Source organism: Gossypium raimondii, chromosome 10, assembly GCF_025698545.1.
Source record: "Gossypium raimondii isolate GPD5lz chromosome 10, ASM2569854v1, whole genome shotgun sequence".
Lineage (NCBI taxonomy): Eukaryota > Viridiplantae > Streptophyta > Magnoliopsida > Malvales > Malvaceae > Gossypium > Gossypium raimondii.
The window spans coordinates 17,934,359-17,954,870 of record NC_068574.1 but is presented as its reverse complement, the minus strand read 5'-3'; the positions used below and the strand labels follow the sequence as shown (position 1 = coordinate 17,954,870).

At 30.1% G+C, this 20,512-nt stretch overlaps 2 protein-coding genes across 8 annotated transcripts; one reads left to right on the top strand and one right to left on the bottom strand.

Annotated features, from left to right (window-relative positions):
- Positions 1-131: 131 nt before the first annotated feature.
- Positions 132-5,251, bottom strand: LOC105776515 (reticulon-like protein B8). 6 transcript variants are annotated; one of them, XM_012599198.2, is made up of 7 exons: positions 5,145-5,251; positions 4,849-4,872; positions 4,134-4,352; positions 3,876-4,056; positions 3,603-3,744; positions 2,951-3,020; positions 132-433 (listed from the first exon to the last, which is right to left on the bottom strand). In XM_012599198.2, the coding sequence occupies exons 3-7, from the start codon at positions 4,312-4,314 to the stop codon at positions 264-266; spliced, it is 744 nt and encodes a 247-aa protein (XP_012454652.1). In that variant the 5' UTR covers positions 4,315-4,352; positions 4,849-4,872; positions 5,145-5,251; the 3' UTR covers positions 132-263. The 6 variants fall into 6 exon arrangements, with proteins under 6 accessions (XP_012454652.1, XP_012454653.1, XP_012454651.1 ...); XM_012599199.2 differs by having other exon boundaries at positions 4,134-4,324; positions 5,145-5,233; XM_012599197.2 differs by lacking the exon at positions 4,849-4,872 and having other exon boundaries at positions 5,145-5,248.
- Positions 5,252-7,776: 2,525 nt separating this feature from the next.
- LOC105778219 (putative oxygen-evolving enhancer protein 2-2) lies at positions 7,777-9,246 on the top strand. Of its 2 annotated transcripts, none has more exons than XM_012601880.2 (4): positions 7,777-8,076; positions 8,196-8,483; positions 8,571-8,621; positions 8,761-9,246. In XM_012601880.2, the coding sequence occupies exons 2-4, from the start codon at positions 8,244-8,246 to the stop codon at positions 9,019-9,021; spliced, it is 552 nt and encodes a 183-aa protein (XP_012457334.1). In that variant the 5' UTR covers positions 7,777-8,076; positions 8,196-8,243; the 3' UTR covers positions 9,022-9,246. The 2 variants fall into 2 exon arrangements, with proteins under 2 accessions (XP_012457334.1, XP_012457333.1); XM_012601879.2 differs by having other exon boundaries at positions 7,778-8,076; positions 8,251-8,483.
- Positions 9,247-20,512: the final 11,266 nt, after the last annotated feature.

Sequence of the window (20,512 nt, the reverse complement as noted above, 5' to 3'; positions counted from 1 at the left end):
AAATAGCCTACAAATAATACATGAACAAACATGGGGGAAAAGAACGATTAAACATATCCATAACCATATTAACGGTGACACCTAAGTTTGAGTAACAATGTGACATAGCAGATCATTAATCGACCCAGCAGTTGAGGTTGGCAAAGATATTTCCAATATTCAAACTGATAATTTCACAAAAATATAACACCATTTATTCAAGTGTTTGATGTATATATGTGATACAGAAACTCTAAGGATCTAATGGAAGTGACCAAATGCACCTAGTCATGTTTCTTAAGCTTGAACTTTCCTTTGGGGATCTTGCTCAGAAAACCAGAATCCAACTTTTTATAGTGATTTTGGAACTGATCAAGCATTTTGTAAACAAAGCCATCTATTTGCTCATCATACCTCTCATACAGAACTGGTAATGTATGGGCCGCAACAAAACCTGAGAAGCAAAATAAAAACTTCAACATCAAAGGCCCTGCACATATATAGCAAAAGGCTAAAGCTGTCTTTCATAATTAAAAAGAAATTAAATAGTATCTAATAATAAATAGTTAATGAATATTTAGTCAACTTGCATGGTCTTTAATAGAAATCCAATGGATTAACTAAGTTTCTTCTTTTTTTTTCTGGTTTTTCTCTAGCTCTTATAACATATACCAGATTGGACTATGCAACAGTTCCCAGTTCAACCGGCAGGTCCGGTCAGTCTGATTTTTCAATGGTGGTCTTTTGTCCTCTGGGACAGGAAATTTGTTTCATAAGATGTAAAATAGAAAAGGAAAAGATAAGCATCTCCAGAACCATATATATAGGTCACATGGACCACCAGTTAAATGCAATGTGAAGAGCATGCCATCATTTACATCATGATGCAAAAGCCCAAAAGTAAAATACCTAAAGCTTTTCAGTACAGAAGTGGTCACAATCTAGGATGATGGAACTTGGAAAGAGTTGTAGATAGTAAGATTTGAACCTTAGACCTGCTTAATCCACTTCTTAAGAGTAATAGCATAGACCAACTGGACTAATAAGAGGTTTAAATTCCTGAAAATTTTAATTGTCTAAAACATTTCCCATAGTACAGTTTTCATAAAGTCTTCAGATTCTATGAAGAAAATTTGTTTCCAATGGTGTCAAAGTTGACATACATATTTATGTAGTTCTGACATACAGTGAAAAAATCAAGCTAGAAGGTAAAAATACTACACCCTCAATCCCAAACTAAATGTCCATTTTTCCTATTTGGTATACACCCAACTAGAACCTCTTTCCTTCGTGAAACCATTATTTTTATCCAATTAGGAAACAGAATTTATTATGCTAGACTCAATCAAGTCCAATACTCATTTAATGATAACCACGTACGATAAATAAACTAGTTGGCATCTAATGTGGCAATGAAAATAGAAGAAAGTTGACATGGAATTTTCTGAGTTCAACGTTTTTTAGAAGGTTTCTTTTTCTTCTGAAAGGGGCTATTCATTTGAATTTAGGGGTATCAGTCTATAGCGTTCTGCTTTTTCTTTCACTTTTAATTCCTAATTTTTTTTCATTTTCCTTCTCTTTTTCATTTTGAAATTCCTATCCATAGAACATGTCTAATTTTGATAGCAACAATCCAGGATTTTGCACATGAGCAGCCTTGCACCGGCAAATCCAGCCAATTTGGCACCAGATCAGGCATGACATAGGCAGGACAGAGTCTAGCAAGTTCAATGCACAAACACCTTACAAGTCTGATCCAAGCTAGCCAGCATAGGTTAATCAAAACCTATGAGCCTAAAAGAAGCCTAGGTTAATCAGATTCAACCATTCCAAAACCAAATGAGCACTGACATGCCTTCACAAGTCTAATCCTGGTTAACCAGCATACCACGCATGGAAGAACCTAGGCTAATTGGATTCAACTATTCCAGAACCATACTAAGTCAGATCCTCCCTTGGCATGCCACGACTAAGGTGGTTATTGTCAGTAATCTAACTTGTCTGCAGCTAAAAAAGAAAGAGGGCAAAAGAGATTGGAAAGTTAAAGAAGGAAAAGGTAATCTAGGCGTGGAACTTGTAACTTGAATATTAAGGCTCATTTGAAGACACTAATAACAATTCGAACTCTGAAAGGAAAAAGGTTTCCGTGTCAAAACTTGTTCTTCTCTAGATTGCAATATTAGAGCCAATGGATACACTTAATTGTACGTTCAAATCAATTAATGTCTGGTAGGCTGAACTTCATCAGTTATCACAAGATAATTAGATGGAATAACTTGACTGAAATAAATAAAAGTTCAATGCCAGATTCCCACTTTGGAAAAATCAATCACCAATTACACTTGATAAATCTTGGAAATCTCAGTTTCAACTTGACAGAACAAAATCATTTTTGCAATGGTTTTACTTGTTTAGTTGGGGACCACAGCCTATGTCCGTGAGGCAACAATTATCTTAGGTAAATATTTCGAATGCAAAAAGAGAAAGGGCAAGTGTTTGTTCAATGCATAAAGCTAACAAACATGGCTATGCTCAAGTCAACCAAGATAAATAAGTTAAACTGTAAATGCAACTAGATAATCATTTCGCAGGCATTGAGTAATACTAAATTTATTGGACTAATGAACCAAAGGTGGGTTCCATAAACAGAATATTTTCTGCTTAAGACAGTATGGTACAGACAACCTATGTTGTTCCAACTTTTTGTTTTTCTTGAACCACCCATGTCCAGCACATTTTTGGACAAGGGTACCAGGACATACCCCCCCCCCTCCAAGGACCCTCCAAATATATGGAAAAACTAAGAAAGAATTGAACATATCCGTGTTAGATACATACCCAAATCTGCCACTCACACCCAAGTCCGAGTAACATAGCAGACAACCACACATTAGAGTATTACCATGCTTTTTTTCCCCTTGTATGGAACTACCATGCTATTAATGCAAGATAATTTAATAAAATTTCTTACCAATGTACAAAACAGTCAAAAAGTTGCACCAACTTCCAATAACAGCAGCAACCCACAAGCTTACTGCAACCTGTAAAGTTTTTGATCATTAATAATCCACTCCAGCAAATCTAGTGTGACGGAGGAAACTAGTTAGAAATGCAGATTCAATATAATGGTCTTTACCCACACGCTGTGACCGTAGCAAAGTTGACAATATTCTTTAAAAGTCTAAAACATTGCAGTTATTTTCAGCTTTTTGGATCAAACATGCTGAAACTTGCACCAAATATATTTTTCATTTGATTTTTGAACTTTTTCTTGGATTGAGTCTCTAAAGTTGCATGCATTAGTAAAATGTTAGTAAGGGCCATTTACTGACATATTTCACTTTAATAATTTTCAACACTAACAATCAATTACAACCAAATAAATAAGGAAGTAATTTGAGAACCAAATTAAGAAAGAGTGAAGAATGCCGCAATAAATATAATGCATAAAGAAATTGATCATAACATTTCTTCCTCCTGCATTAACGATATTTAAGAGTTTGCTGAATGTTTCTACAAATACATGGCAGAAACTTTTAAAGGCATATGGATCAGCAGGGAACATTTAATTTGCAAGCATATGTCGTTAAGGGAAGAGTGCTAGGAAAATATTGAGAGCCTACCACAAGAAATTGTTTCAAGTTTCCCTGACATGAAACATCCTGCAGATATTGTAAGCCTCTGTTCACCTCAGCACCAACTGACCTCCCAATGCTAACAAATAATTCATCAGGCAAAACAAGCCGTGGCACTTGAGAAGATGACCTGTTTCCATGAAGTAATTTACAATAAAAATTATGCAATCCTATCAGCAGCACACATGGTACCAAAACCTTGAAGAGCAACAAATAATAAAAAATAAAAGCAGCACATAAGCATATGTCTATTTGTGTTACCTGTTAAGTAAACCCGAGGCATTTGACCAAACAAACTGCGCAACCATGCCAAGAACCAAAGCAAAGGATAGAAGAGTCAGGAAATGGTAATTAAGCCATTCAAATAGAAACCATATTAAAGTTGCACTAGCTAAAAAACTGGCTGAGATCTTCTTGTTCCTCCATAACAAAACATCAGCAGCTGCACAATTTACAGTAAAAACATTGATCAACGCAGGTGGTTTTTAGCAATTTCAAGAAAAGAGTAGAAAGTCGTACATTTTCCACCCCCTAAAATATGGTGGACAGGCCTCTGACGCCCAAAAAGCCGATTGAAGCCAGAGACAACTGAGTTTGATTTCTCTTCCTCAAAAAAGGACACAGATTTCTGCTTAGAGACACTATCTGCAATGGTCTCTACTAGATTGTTAAATAAGTCCTCTGATATTTTCTCAGGCATTATTCTTGTGCTTCAAGAAAACAGACAAATTTATTCTCCTGGAATAAACAGAACAGCTCTGAAATCTCATCAAAATATTAACATCTAACAAATCATTTGAAGTTCACTTTTAATATTATATTTTGCAATATTTATGGAAAAAAAATTCAAAAATGGAGTCTTAATGCTTAAGCTTATAGCCACACACACACAAAAAAAAAAAAAAAAAAGTTCCGTTTGCTTTGGCTTCTCAGTAGACACATATAACCACTCAACTGAAATATATGAACCAATTTCAAGTAATTTGGCGTAGCTAGATGAACCCAGTATCATAACCACCATGAGATGCTCATAAGAGCAAATATTTTGCAATAAAACCTATGGTTGCCATTTGCTAAAGATAATATCAAAACAGATTCTTGTTCTTACTAATGCTTTAACATCACAGGTAACCCTTTATAGAAACATTGGAACTGTGTTTCCGTACATGAACTTCACCCAAAAACAAAAAGAAAAGAAAAAGTAGCAGAAATGAAGCAAACAAAAAATTAGTACCTTCAAAGTTGCGGTAATTTGCTACTGCAATTTAAGAAAAAAAAATCGTCGGAAATATCAAAGTTCAAGAAAGACAAAGCAGCCAAAGTAAGGACTCGAGCAAACAAGATAAACCTCAGAACCAAACAAAAACCAACAACTTGAAATAAATAAAACCCAGATTTTAAAACTAAGAACTTTAGTAGAATCAAATATAAGAAAAGAAAAAAATCATGATCAAAGAACTGCAATTTCTGTAGAAAATATCATCAATTGTAAAAGAAGAAGAAAAAGGAGGATGCAAAAGAAACACAAACCAGAGAGAGAGAGAAAGAGAGATGTTGATGATACGTCTGAGGATAGTGGGTGATACTGACAAGCAAGAAATGAATGGAGGAATCAAATATAAATTATTTCCACGTTTCTCTTGTACGTTAACGTTGGTATCACATTCACTTCGAACAAAAAAATATAGGTTAAAATCTGCTATTAGTCCTTGTACTTATCTGAAAATTGAGATTTAGTCTTTTTACTTTAAATATTAAAAAAATTTCAATCCACCTACTTTTTAAATTTAATAATTCTGATTGTTTGTAATTTCTATCAAAATTTATCAACATAAACCTGTTTATTTTTTGTATATCACATGTAACATCATTTGAGGATAGTCTAGTCAACATGTCAAGCTAGTAAATTTTGATGAAAAATATTAAAATTATTAATGATTAAAATGATATTTTTAAATTAGAAAAGTAAGAAGATTTAATTTTATCTTTTAATTATAGGGATTAAATTTAAATTTTAGATAAATATATGGACTAAAATAGAATTTAACCAAAAATATACAACTTTTCTAAATAAAAAGTTTAAATGTTAAATTAAAAGTGTTTTAACTTTAAAATGCTATTTTCGTGATGGCGTCATAAATAGTGGAATGGTAGGTAGATTTTATTTTGGTTCAAAATGGCAGGCAGATAAATGCAATAATATATATATATATATATATATATATTTATATATAGTATATTGATTAAATTAGGGTCAAATTTGATGAAAAGGCCAAGAAAAATAAGAGAAATAAGTCAGGTTCTAATATTTAGGAAATTAATTAATTTGGGAGAGAAAAGATAAAAATAAATCTGTTGTATATGTTTTCGACTTTTTAATGATCGATTCATTTGGTTAAATGATTAAATGTTAGTAATTTTATCCTTGAATTAGGTTTGATTTCTCTTTACTCACATTTATATTTTTATTTCATGTTGTTTCAATTTTTTTATTTTTAATTAATGTCTTTAATTAATAAAGATATCGTTCTCAAATTTCTTTATTTATAAAATTATATAACTATTGGCTTGAAACAAAATGAAATAAAAATAAAAATATAAGTAGGAGAGAAATCAAACCCGAGAAATTGATGTATTAAATGAGTCAGAAAGCACACTCTATAGCGCGTTTTTAGCATAAAACATTTCTTCCATGATGCGTTTTCTATTTATTTCTCCAAAATTGATTTATTTTCTTAAATAGTGGAATGGTAGGTAGATTTTAGTTTGGTTCAATAATGGCAGGCAGATAAATGAAATAATATTTTTCTATATATATTTATAGTATATTGATTAAATTAGTCTCACAAATTAACCGAGCATCCATTCAGTTGAAAATTTATTAAAATAATATCTTTTACAAAATAAACTATTAAAATATATATATATATATATGGCATAATGACTTATTTGGCTCTTCAACTTTACAAAAAACATTATTTTAACCTTCTATTTAATTTTCATCTATTTTAGTTCTCAAATCACTCAAATTAGATGAAACAAATAACGTTTTTTAACTTTGTTGACGTGACATATACATGAATTGCTACATGGATGACACATTAACATTTAATAATTTTTAAAATTCTAAAAAATAAAAAAACTGTAAAAATTATTTTAGAATTTTAAAATCATTAAAATTATTTAAAAAGTATAAGTTTTAAATTATAAAATTATTATTTTTAAAGATCTTTAATATTTTAAATTTTTTAAAAATAATTAAATATTGACATGTCATTTATGTGACAAGTCATGTGTATGCCACATCAACAAAGTTAATAAACGTTTTCATCCATTTTAGAGTAATTTGACAAAAAATGTAAGTTTAAGGACTAAAAGATGAAAACAACTTAAATAGAAGACTAAAATGACTTTTTTTGTAAAATTAGAGGACTAAAAGAATCATTATGGCTCATATTTTAAAAATATTTTACAAGAGTCTAAAATGCACCAAATATTTTTCCTTATTATAAAAATCTATCCGTAATTAAACTTAAATCTAAGCATATTCAAAGATTAAGTTATATAAATTTTAAAAAGATTTAAATAGAAATATGAAGCTAAAAGATGAAACTCAAAACTTGAAACAAGAACCCAAAGAAAGGCCCCTGACTGACACACTGCAAATATCGAGAATTCAAGGGATATTTAAACTATACTACTCTTTTTGGTGTTTTTAGGAGTTGGAAGATTGCGATCATGCATGATGGTGATTCATTTCTGGATGATATCCCAACTTCATATTTCAATGCTGCTTTTCATTGTTAAAATCCCTATTTAACAATATAAATAATCATAAATTATTAAATTTTTTTTAATCAAGAAATCCACGTGTTAATTTTAAATTGGCAGATGATTTTTTTTGGATAAGATAAGAGTGGGAGAGCTATAAATTAAACATGGTTACATGATGTGAAGGATGGAGTGAAGTCTGGAACTCCATCGCTGGACATACATCCAAAATGGAAATCTGACATGGACCTTATTCAATCTACGTGGCACCAATAAGAGGCTGATCAGCCTTATCCCCCATTCCCATAATCCAATCCTTTTTCGTCGTCTAATATCCTAATTAATACAATGCCGATTTCCCCCTTCACATATAAAATCACCCCACTCATTTTAGTTTTTGTTTACTACATTAGAGCAGCAATGGCCTCCACCGCATGCTTCTTGCACCACCATGCACTCACCTCCGCACCCAGATCATCATCAACTCCACCCTCCACATCCCAGCGCCAAGTTGCAATCGTCAAGTCAAATCAACTGCTGGCTTGCACATCTCAGAAACAGGCAGTCCAAGAAAATGATGATTCGGGAAGCAACGCTCTGATCTCCCGTAGGTTGGCTCTCACTCTGCTCATCGGTACTGCAGCGGTTGGCTCTAAGGTTTCTCCTGCTGATGCTGCCTATGGTGAAGCTGGTAACTTTCCTTTCTCTTTCTCTCTCTTTCTCCTTAATTCTATCATTTTATTTGTTTAATGCTCTTCTATGATACATTATGTGATCATGAGTCCCTTTCCTGTAAAAATATTCAAATAGGGAGGAATTGATTGTAGATGATGATTATGGAAATAACGAGTTGATTGGATGACAGCAAATGTATTTGGAAAGCCAAAAACAAACACAGAGTTCATCCCATACAATGGGGAAGGGTTCAAGCTGTCAATACCATCAAAATGGAACCCAAGCAAAGAGGTTGAGTACCCAGGTCAAGTCCTGAGATACGAGGACAACTTCGACTCCACCACCAATGTTGCTGTCATGGTCACTCCTACTGATAAGAAGTCCATTACTGACTTCGGTTCCCCTGAAAATTTCCTCTCTAAGGTTTTCTTTTTTTATCATTTCGTTTCATTGCATATACATATATAACGTGTTTTCCCTGATTTATTTGCTTCTCATGGATCTTTTCAGGTGGACTATCTGCTTGGAAAACAAGCATACTCTGGCTTAACTGATGCTGAGGTATTAAACTAGCATGTGTATATATATATCAGCACATACTCATATTAGGGAATCGTATTTTTATTTCCCCACATATTTCCTATGCTTCTTTTCCCAATTACGAGCAAATCTCTGATATCTTGAAATGAATGGCATGCAGGGTGGGTTTGACTCAAATGCAGTGGCAACTGCAAACATATTGGAGACTTCAACTCCTGTGATCGGAGGGAAACAGTACTACTTCTTGTCGGTGTTGACGAGAACTGCTGATGGAGATGAAGGTGGAAAGCACCAACTAATTACAGCCACCGTAAACAATGGTAAACTTTACATTTGCAAAGCACAAGCTGGGGACAAGCGGTGGTTTAAAGGAGCTAGAAAGTTTGTGGAGAGTGCTGCAAATTCCTTCAGTGTTGCTTAGTTAAAAGTCTTACTTGTTAACTAGAGAATAATTTCATGTAAATCTTGTTAGAAATTATCTGATGTTGGACCTAAGTTTGTATATCATCCTACTCCCCCTTCCTCCAAAGCTTCTGGTTTCTGTTTCTGTCTAGTCGTTAGGAAACTTTTGGATATCTGTATATATGTTTCTTAATTGGCACATTATCAAGGCGGAACCCTAATGTATTTTCCTCTTTCTATGGTCCCTCTACGTCTATTCTGTGTGTGAAATTGCATGGTGAAAACAAAGAATCAAATTGAGGATGGCATTGGATTACTGGAATTCCCTTGTACTCCTAATTGATTATTAATGCCTGATCAACTAGAATTCTATGAAATCTGAGTTACTCTCCCTAGCCTCCTCATAAGATAATGTGCTGGAAATGAATCAAACTTTAAAGAAACCAACTTAATTTTATGCCTTTTTTTTTCTAAATGTGTTGGTGTTTATTAAGAATTTCAAAATTATGTTCATATTTGTTTATTTAAAATTAAATAAGTTTGTGAACATTAAACAAATATATTCACGAATGTATTCATAAATATATAATTGAACATGTTCACAAACAATTATAATAAACAAACAACAAATAAACATATATATATAATAATCAAATATTAATAATAATAATATATTATTAAAAAATAAAAATAATTTTAGTAATACCTCACTTATAATCTAATTTATTTTAAAAGAATTATAAAATGTAGTAATTTATTTACTATTTGTCTAAATAAATGTAAGCAAATTAAAAATTATAAAAGATACGACCCAAAGAGTACTTAAAATATACTATTCAGTTAATTTTTCATCTGAAGAAAACAATTTAACTAAACAAAAACCAAATGAGAAGTAGACATTTTATTATGCCAAATTAAAATGCTATCATTCAAATAATTAATTCTCATAATTTTAAACAATAATTCAAACATATAATAATTTAATTGATATGTATGATATATAAAATTTATTCATAATTTAGTCACCAACTAAAATACTTGCGTAAAAAGATTATTTCATAATAAATAACAAATTTACATACATAAATCATTAAATTAACCATAATGTATATTAGAGAGCATATATAAATTAATTATATAACACAATACTATTCGTTGATTGAAGATTAGTTACTTCGTTGTTGATTTTTCTGTTTGTTCTAAGTTTTTGTGCAAAACTCTCTTACATTTTTTAATATCAAAATTGATAAGATACTCATTCGCGTATTTTCCACTTTTGCTAACTACCGTTTGCATCCTCCATATCTTAAAAGCTTTTATCAATGTCTAATATTGGTATACTAAGCTCCATTTATTTACGCGTATGTGTTTGCACTCCATAATATTCTCATTTATTTCATTGTTATGTTACACATTTAAAATCCCAAATGCTAGTTTAGGACAATTGTAATCCCAAAAACTCCTACACGTAATAGCTTATTTGAGAGTTATCAATTATTATCTCTTTCGTTAGGACTTTGTTTAGAGTGTAATTAAAAATATTATATAGAAAAATTTCACATTGGTAAAAATTTTAATTAAATAATACCACCAATAAAATATCACAATTTGAATATTTAATTTTAAAAATTATTAAGTTAAAAAGTTTTGAGATAAAAAATTAAAAATATTGTGCCCATCTTGTTAAAGAAGAAAAGTACAACTAAATTATGGCTTAAAGCATGATTTTGTCTCCAGAATATATCCTTTTTCTATGTTAGTACCCAATTTTTTTTATCATATTGGTACTTAAAATTATATTTTGTTAATCGATTTAGTCCAATAATGTTTAAAGTGTTTAAAAAGCGATCAACATAACGCCACATGGAACTTCCATCCACTTAGAATACTACATATGGCATCCATGTGAATAGAAATTAAAATTTATATATAAATTCTATTATGAAAATAGAAAAGTTGGATTTTCTAAACTAAAAATTTAAGAAATTCTAAAATATAATATAAATTCAAAAGTAAAAAAAAAAGTTTTAGTTAATCTTTTAAAATTACAAAATTGTCTAATTTTTAAAAAATTCTAGAAACTTTAAAAATTAAAAGAATATATCAAAACATTGAAATTACATATAAAGTCTAAAAATTTGTAATAATTCTTTTCAAAATATTTACCAACTCAAAAATTACAAATAGTGAATGACATATTTGCTCTAAGAAAATTTTAAAAATTAAATCTTTGGCAATTTTAAAATTAAATATTGAAAATCTCAATTGATTTTTGGCATAGTGATTTATTTAGCCCCAACTTTACAACAAAAGTCATTTTAACCCTCCATTTAATTTCTCACCTCTTTTAATCTTTGAACTTGTATTTTTTTGTCAAATCATTCCAAAATGGACGGAAAAGTTAACAAACGTTAACTTTGTTGACATGGATTGTCACATCAACAATTATATTTTTCTTAAATTCAAAAAAAATCCAAAAAAATAGAAAGTTATTTAAATTATTTAAAAATTTTGTAAAATAAAAAATATTATAAAAAATTAAAAAAATATTAAAAATTAATTAAGCATATGTAACATCCACGTGGCAGTCCACATGTATGTCTATATCAGCAAAGTTAGCGTTTACTAATTTTTCCATCATTTTAGGATGATTTGACCAAAAAAATACAAATTCAAAGGTTAAAAGATTTTCGGTGTAAAGTTGGAGGGCTAAATTAGTTATTAGACGTTCATTTTTTTTTTTTGTTGTATTATTCCATTAAAGTTCATATTAATGTTTTATTTCTATTAAATTAAAATATAAATGAATTTATCCTAGTAAATAAAATCAACTATTTAATATTTGATTAACGAATTTTAATTAAATTAAAAGGCATCTAACCAATTAGAGAATTACTATATCTGTAACTCATAAAAGGCTTTAAACTTTTATAATTACTTGAGAAAAAATGAATTAAATAACCTGTTTTGCTCCAAGTAAAATTAAAATTTAATAGTTGAAATTAAAGACGGTGAAGTAATTGGAAAATTATTATTAAAAATGTTGAAATCCAAAACAAAAAACCGTAAAACCGATGTGTGTTGTAATTTTGTGTGGACTTCTTGCTCAGCTCTTCGTCTTTTTTTTTATATTCAATTATTCGTTAAGCGACAATTTGATTATTAATTAAGGGTGTGTTTGGATAAGTGGTGTGTTTATCTATGGTCAGCGTAAAAATATCAGTGACAGTGAAATTAGATATTATAACGATACTATAGCGTGAGACAAAAAGTAATCTAAACGCACCACACTCCACCCCCATCCAAACCCACCTTAAGCTTCATATTATAAAAATTTAAAATTAATATTTAATAGGTGAAATAAAAAGTATTATTATTACTTATCAAAAAATTAATATTAAAAAAATGTGAAATTACCATTTAAATATTATTACTTATAAAATTAATATTAGAAAATGTGAAATTACCATTTAAATAATTACTTTTATAAATTATTAAGGGTATATATGTTATTCATTATTTACACTTTTGAAGTTGGTGATTTTATATATAATCAAATACTAAATGAGCTTTGAATGAGATTTAAATTATTTATTGAACGAGTTTTAAATAAATATAAACAAGTTTGTTCATAAACATAAATGAACTAAACAAGTTTTGTTTGTATGTAGTTCGTTTAATAAATGAGCCTCAAAATTTTATTCATGTTCATTTATTTAGCTTGATAAACAAACAAAAATGAATAAAAATTGAACTACTCATTAATTGTTCATCTAACACTCTGTTCATTTACATTCCTCTTAGGGATCCAGATACCTCACACACAATTCAAATTGTTTCTAAGGTAATTAAGCCAAGCTATCCTGATGCAAGCATCAAGGCCCAATCTTAGGCCCATGGACATAATAAGTTTACACTACCTCAAGGCCCAATAACGAGGTCAAAGGCAAAAGAAATCAAAGCAAAATCGAATGGGGCCATACAATACTTCGTTACAAAGGCCTTAGAAGTGCATGCGAAGAGAAAAGAAAATCAAGATTTACTTTCTTGTTTCAAGAAAATCAAGAAACTGAATCTTGATCTAATTTTTCTATTTCAAGTGATTTCAAGAATCAAGAAGATCAAAATTTCAAATCTTAGAATTCTTGGTCCAAGAAATTGAATCTTGAGGCTGGTACGCGATAGATTACATGTACTAGCTCAAACGAACCAATTTCGGGAGCGAATGGATCATAAGTCCAAGTTCATGAAAATCGACCCATCGGGATATCCATAAGCCCATCATGAAGTTTGGAGAATGACTTAATTAAATATCATGCCAGTTTGTTAAAGTGGCCCAATCTGTAAACATTTTAATTTTTCTGCTTAATTGTACTTAACTAGTGGATCAGCATGTAAAAATTCAGCCCAAAGATCCCATTTAGACCCTTAGACGAATTTTCCATTCAATTCCACACTTAGATTTATTTTCACATGTTAATTAGTTAGTTAGTTAGTTAGTTAGTTAGTTAATGAGTTGTCATGCTTAGTTGACATACTTATCACATTCCTTAAATTTAGGAGATTAGTTAGGGGTTGGTAGGTTATAAATAGGGTGTGTGCCCCCCCCCCCTCTTGTATTCATTCATTTTAGTAACTTTTCTCCTTTAAGTTTTTCTCTTCAAAAATTTCTCTTAAGTTTTCTTTTAGAAGAGTTTTAACAATATTTTCAGATTGTGGGAATCATCTTTAAGTTTTTTCTTGCCATGTATTCTTTCTCGGAGGGAAAATCAGAGTCTTTTGAAGGGGGCTGTAGATCCATCTTGTTTTCAGGGCTCCTTAGAACTTTTACACCCTACTTTCCATTTTTTCCATCTATCTTCTTTCTTTTCTTTGTTATTTTGTTTTGTTCTTGTCTAATTATTCTAATATTTGATTTATTTAATTCCAGGTCATAAGTCATCAAGAAAAGATGTTCTCCCACCTTAGTACATCAAGAATCAATCAAAAAATATATGATTTCTTTTCTTTTTTTGTTGTTTTAAATCTTTTGTTACAAAACCATTTTTATTTTGCTTAATTCTTGATTTTAATAAACTATTTTGTTTCCTTGCTTTCAGATCTAGTTGGGGACTTCTTTGAAGTTCAAGAACGGTTTCTTCTCACTCAAGAAACCCTAATTTTGATCAGTCTTGGACTCTTTTCTAGTCGCCCCTCTCTTTCTTTCAATTAGGTTTCTTTTTCATTCAATTTGTTTAATTACTAATTTGTTTTGTTTCTTTTGTTCATATCTCCATTCAACAACTTTCATTAAGAATGACCCAAGTCACTCTAAAACACCTAGGTTTAATTGTTCTTTGTTGGTCAACTCTTCTCTATTGTTTATCTTGTGCTTTCATTCGATTCTTTGCTTTATTGTTTAGATATGTTTATAGTTCTTTTTTTCTCATCTTGGCAACTTTAGTTTGTCTAGAACTCATCAAGTACAAGTCCCAACAGAGTTGAATTGGATTCTCTCTCAAGATCCCTAATTTGATTTGGATTCTTTGTTCTTTTTCTATCTTAATTACTTGTTTTAGTTGCTGCCATTTTAATTTCTAGATCTGACTTGGATTTGTTCGCGTTTTAGGTGGTGTCAAACTCCAAATTTTCCTTTATTCGTCTAGAGCCCTAGGCCAAATTCATGACTTGGACAAACTTGCGATCCTATTCTGCATGTGCCCATATCATTTGGTATCAATTTCTTAGGTGTTTTGGGTGTTCTTTGTGTTTTTATAAATTAATTTTCAGCAAAACAACATTAAAACAATTTTTTTCCTAGAAATTTTTTGAAAAAAATTATTTTTCAGTGGGTAAATATTTTCCAAATGATCTAAAATTTTACATACTAATTCTTGAAACTCTCTTAGAATATTAAAAATATTTTCCACAAAAAATACCATCAAAGAGGAAAAAATAGAAAAATAAAGAAAAATTTTAAAAATATTTTATGGGTTGAATTTTGTACAGAAACTTTCCATATTAAATCTACATTATTTGAGGAGCCTCTAGTTTAAATTTCATAATTTTTGAAAATCAAGAACACCTCAAACGAAGTTTGTCATGTTACTCCGTAATTTTTGAGTTTTTGGGTTTTAGCGATTTTCATTATCTCTTAGCCTTAGGATTTCATTTTTTTATTGTTTTTTATTGTTTCTTTATGCATTCTAGCACTTTATTATTTCTTGTGTTATTAGGTTTAAGCACGTTGCATATTCCTTCCTTCGTGCAACACATTTCTTTGGTGTCTAGCCAATTTTGGACTCCTAGTGCCACTAGGTTTGCTGTGCTTGTTCGATTCTCACACATTCTGATTAGTTAATATAAACACTTTCAAAAAACTCACAAGATTAATTCTTACCTCATTGAGAATTTGATTTCATTTCTGGCTGAATAACGATGATGCTTGCTTAATTTTTCTTTCTTGAGTGTTGTGTACTTTTCAAGATTTCACAATGACTTGTGATACTCATAGTTGCAAAGGGAGTGATAATAGTAGTGAAAAGCCACTGGCACCTGTAACTCACTGTGACCGTGTGGTAATATGACTTACCATAACTATAGTACTCGCACGGGTGTGTGGCTAGCTTGTGTAACAATTGAAAACTGTGTGACCTAAATGCAACCTATTTCCCAATGTGTGACACACAGCTGTGTGGCTAACTGCGTGACACCACAATATGTAATTTTGGTAATTGAATCAAGCCGAACATTAAGGTAACTTTCAAGTACAGATAGACAACTTGTAACCTTATTCTAAACACCGCAAAACCAAGCTAAAATGTGTTACGTAACATCTTATCTTAATAGTGCCTAACCATATGCCACATTGGCACCATCACAAACAAGTTATAAACATTACCAAAATATCCAACTAAACTTGATACTAAAATGTTCCATTCATATGGTTCAATCATGCATAATAGCCTATATTGCTATTGTACATTTTGCCATGATAAACTTACCAAGTCTAACCTTCAATCATGCCAAAACATACCTTAACATCTATCAATCTTGACCATATAGGTCTCTAACTTAGAAAATGTCTTTTAACATTCATGTCTTAACACTTCATTCAAACATCACCTATAATTAAACTCATTCTTGATTCAAAACCATGAACACATCAACTAGACATATATACCATTCATGACATCAAAGCATACCATATAAACCTTTAAAGTCAACATTACATATAAACCATTACATTAACTTTCCAAATTCATCATCTAAACACAAAAAAAAAACTTGATCAAAACCAAACCTATATACATGCCATATAATCGAGTCTAGAATAAAGAAAAGACTATCGAATCAAAGGCTAGGTAGTGTGAGCTCTGGGTTGACCCAACCGACGCATTCCACGAAATGGCCTATACAGAGACAAAAAAGCAAAAAATATAAGCATTATGAATGCTTAGTAAATCCATATGAAATTCACTTAACTTACCCTAATAAATTAACAATTAAGCAATGGAAACATAATGAAGCTAAATTCATAAATCTTTTGGTATCTTGTTACTTTCATATGCATTCCATGAAATAATCAAATTTTTAGTTTACTTATACATCATGTAACATATCCATATACATTTTCATGGACCATAATTTTCAATAATCAAATAACATTTCACAACTTAGTCCTTCACGGCCAATTCATTATTTCATAATGATTTAATTATAAGTTATAAACATACAACATAGCATAAACAAATACTAGTCCAAATAAAGATCACACGAACTTACTTGACAATTAATATACTCAAGAATTGAAACAAAAATACCATACTCAATTCATGTACAACATTTAATACATTGTTTAACCTGTATACCAATTCACTTTCACAACTTGTTTATTGCTTGGAGAGCTCTAATAAATATCCTTCAGACACACGAGATAAGATTACTCACACGAGTTGTGAAAAATGGGCCTTATTCCTAATATTCAATCCATTTTCAATTTCTGTAGCCATATACTCGCTTTCCGTATTTTCGATAACAATTCACATGCATTTACGGTGAGTTATCATCATATACACATCATTAAATCATAGACATGTATGTATTATTCTGTATTGAAATCATTTCTCTATTATCGTTCATTTATCCCGAGGAATATCGATAAAATAAACAGGGGCACCGAAATGCATACAGAGGCACGGGAGTGCAAATCAAGGGCACAAAAGTGCAATTAGGGGGAACTAAAGTGCAATCAAGGGCACCGAAGTGCAATCAGGGGCACCAGAGTACAATTAAGGGCACGAATGTGCAATTAGGGGCACTAAAGTGCAATCATATACATTTTAAGCCATATAATATCATCATGTACAAAATATCCAATCATATAACCATTTTCCCATTCATTCCATAGTGTGTGCATATTCATATTTATCTCTCTTTTTTTCTGATCTAGTCCATTTGATGTCAACAACAATATATATACTTAGCAATTCAAGCTAGAAAGAAATACAAAATAATACAAATATATTATGAATTAATAAAGTAAGTCTCATATAAACTTACTTGAAAAACAACAACTAATGAGAAGTTGAGGACTAATCTATAATTTCTTCTACTTATCGATTATCATCTAATTTATCCAAATCTCGATCTATAATAATTCATTTCAGTTTATCAATTCTTAACATCGTTTAACAACGATTACAACAATATATCAATTCTATTTCATATTACGAAGTTCCTAAAGTTTCACATTTTATTCAATATAGTCCCTAAAATCGAAATAGCTATATCTTTAAATTTTAAGCTTTGTTTTTAATTTGATTTCAATTTCATTCTGTACAGCCCGCTAAATTTAAAACTTACAGAAATTTTATGTCAATTTCAAAATATTTTCATTTTAGTCCCTAAGTTCAAAACGAATAAAATTCACATTACAATTTAGTCCATAATCAAATCTAAGCTTATACCCAAGCTATCTAACAGAAAAAGAAATGAAAAACCATCAATAGTAATATTTCTAAACTTAACAGTTTTACGATTTAATACCCGAGCCAACTAAATTAAACTACAATGATCTCAAAAACATAAATATTACGAGAAACGATTTTGAAAATTTTACCTGAAAGAATTTGAGGCAAACAACCATGGCTTATCCTTTTTAGTTTAAGCATTCGGTGAAGAGAAATGAGAAAGTGAAGATGTCCACTTTCATTTTCTTATGCTTTATTATATTTTATCAATTTTTTAATTTAATTAAAACATATATTTTGCTTAAATAAAGACAGTAACCATCGATTAATATTAAAACGTGATAAATTGCCACTTAAAACTTTAAACAATTATTAATTATGCATTTTAGCTAATAAAATTCAATAGCAATTGACTTTTACAGTTTTTACAATTTAGTTCTTATACCTTAATTAATCACTAATTACGCAAAATTACCTAACAAAATTCAATTCACTTATACAATAACTAAAATTATTATACCGAATTCAGTATACTATGGTAATAACCTTGTAAATACTAATAAATAATATTTACTAATTCAATCATCAGAAAACAAAGTTCCAAAGCTATCGTTTTTGGTACCGTTAAAAATCGGGTTGTTACACTCTTTACATAGCTAAGAACACACCCTGGTTTTCTCTTGAAAGAACAAGGATGAACGGAGAAATGAAAAAAATAAAGTCCTTCTCCGTTAAGCTTTCATCCTATTTATATAAGAATTAGCCCATAATCCCACTATAACAGGTTACCTAATCACTTTACATGCACACACAATTCCATTAATCGTGTCTCGAGACATGAGGGACCTTGCCTTGAGACACTACTTCTAATGTCTCGATACATATTGACATCGAAGTTAAAAATTTTAAAAATAAAATAAGACTTGTCTCGAGACATGAAGTTCCCTGACTCAAGACAAATTTGACAATTGAGTTAGATTCGAATCCTAACTCTAAATTTGACCCTGCATAACCTTGAAACACGATGAATTGATCCTAAACATTACGAATGCATATGTATGAGTAAGATTGATGTTTAAATTGAATTGATTGATAATTATGAACTAAATTTTATGGTTATGTAATAAGATGGCCTGAGTTGCTTCAGCAACATATTATGACATCACACTTTCGGATCTTATAACCAGATCAAATATGAAATGTTACAATTTTCTCAAAATTTCAGCTCCTAGAATCACATTGTCTTATATTTTTGCGCCCTTGATAAATGCATTATGAAAAGGGGATATAATATCCTCAAGAATAGGTCTTAATTTTGACACCAAAATCTTAGGTATGATTTTTTTATATGGTATTGTATAGTAGGAGTTCCAATCTTGGGGAGATCTCTTTTAACATTTGATCTTTTGTAAGAAAGTCTTTCATAAAATTAATAATATGCTTACTCATAAATTGTTAATTTTTAAAAAAGATTGCTTGCTTTTCATTTGGTTTAGGAGATTTTTATTATTATTTTGAGTTGAGTTGAGTTATGCGAAAGTTAAAAATAATACAAAAGTACAACATAAAGAATAATGAGACAAGTTGGGTCAGTTCGAAGTATAAAAGCTCCCATGCCCAAAACCAGCTACAATATGACACTTCAATGTAGGTGGAGCAGAGTAAAATAAAAGGAAAGAAAAGAAATACAAAAGATTATTATTCCACCCAAAATTACTTCACATAATATGATTTTACTTTATATCTTTATTGATCTATTTTATATAAATAAATAAACACATAATATGAGTTGGTATTGACTCAATTAAATCAATAACATAAATAAATAAACCACACTTTTTTTCTCAACAACTCGACACACTCCAATTTTCATAGGTAGGTTCAGAACTCTTGCTAGGGTTTGTGTATCTCTTAGTTTCTCTCTAACTTATAACATTAATAAAAATAGAGTAAATCCAATTTTATTTTAAATTTGGTTCTAAACTTTAAAATATTTTAATTACATCTTTCAACTATCAATTATGTCATTACATTATTAAAATATTTTATTTAATCTTTAAATGACGATAAATCTTATGTGATATAATTTAAAATAAAATTTTAAAGAAAAGTAAAATGTTATTGCATAATTGGTAAAATTGAAAAAAAAGATTGGATACTAGTTTTGTAAGCCTAGTAAACCTCAAAACCAATAGTTTTAAGACATTTATTTTTATAATATTTAATTTTTTTTTTAATTTTAGAGCATTAATAGTTTAAGATGCAATTAAAACATTTTAAAGTTTGAAGAACAATTTAGAATGAAGACCATAGTTTGAGATGTTTGGTTCAATTAACTAAAAGAATTCCAACTTGAAGCGGTTATTTTGCCACCTTACGCTGCAATCTGAAACTATGGCCTGCATAAATTTGCTTTTGATTAGTTGTTTAGTCAAGGTTTAGAATTGTAAGTGTGCTTGAAAAATAAACACTAAGAATACTCTGAAATTAGTGTTGATGCCTTTCTACTTTGCAGCTACAACAACAGTAAGGGTAAAGTATAAACCTATCAATCAAGGA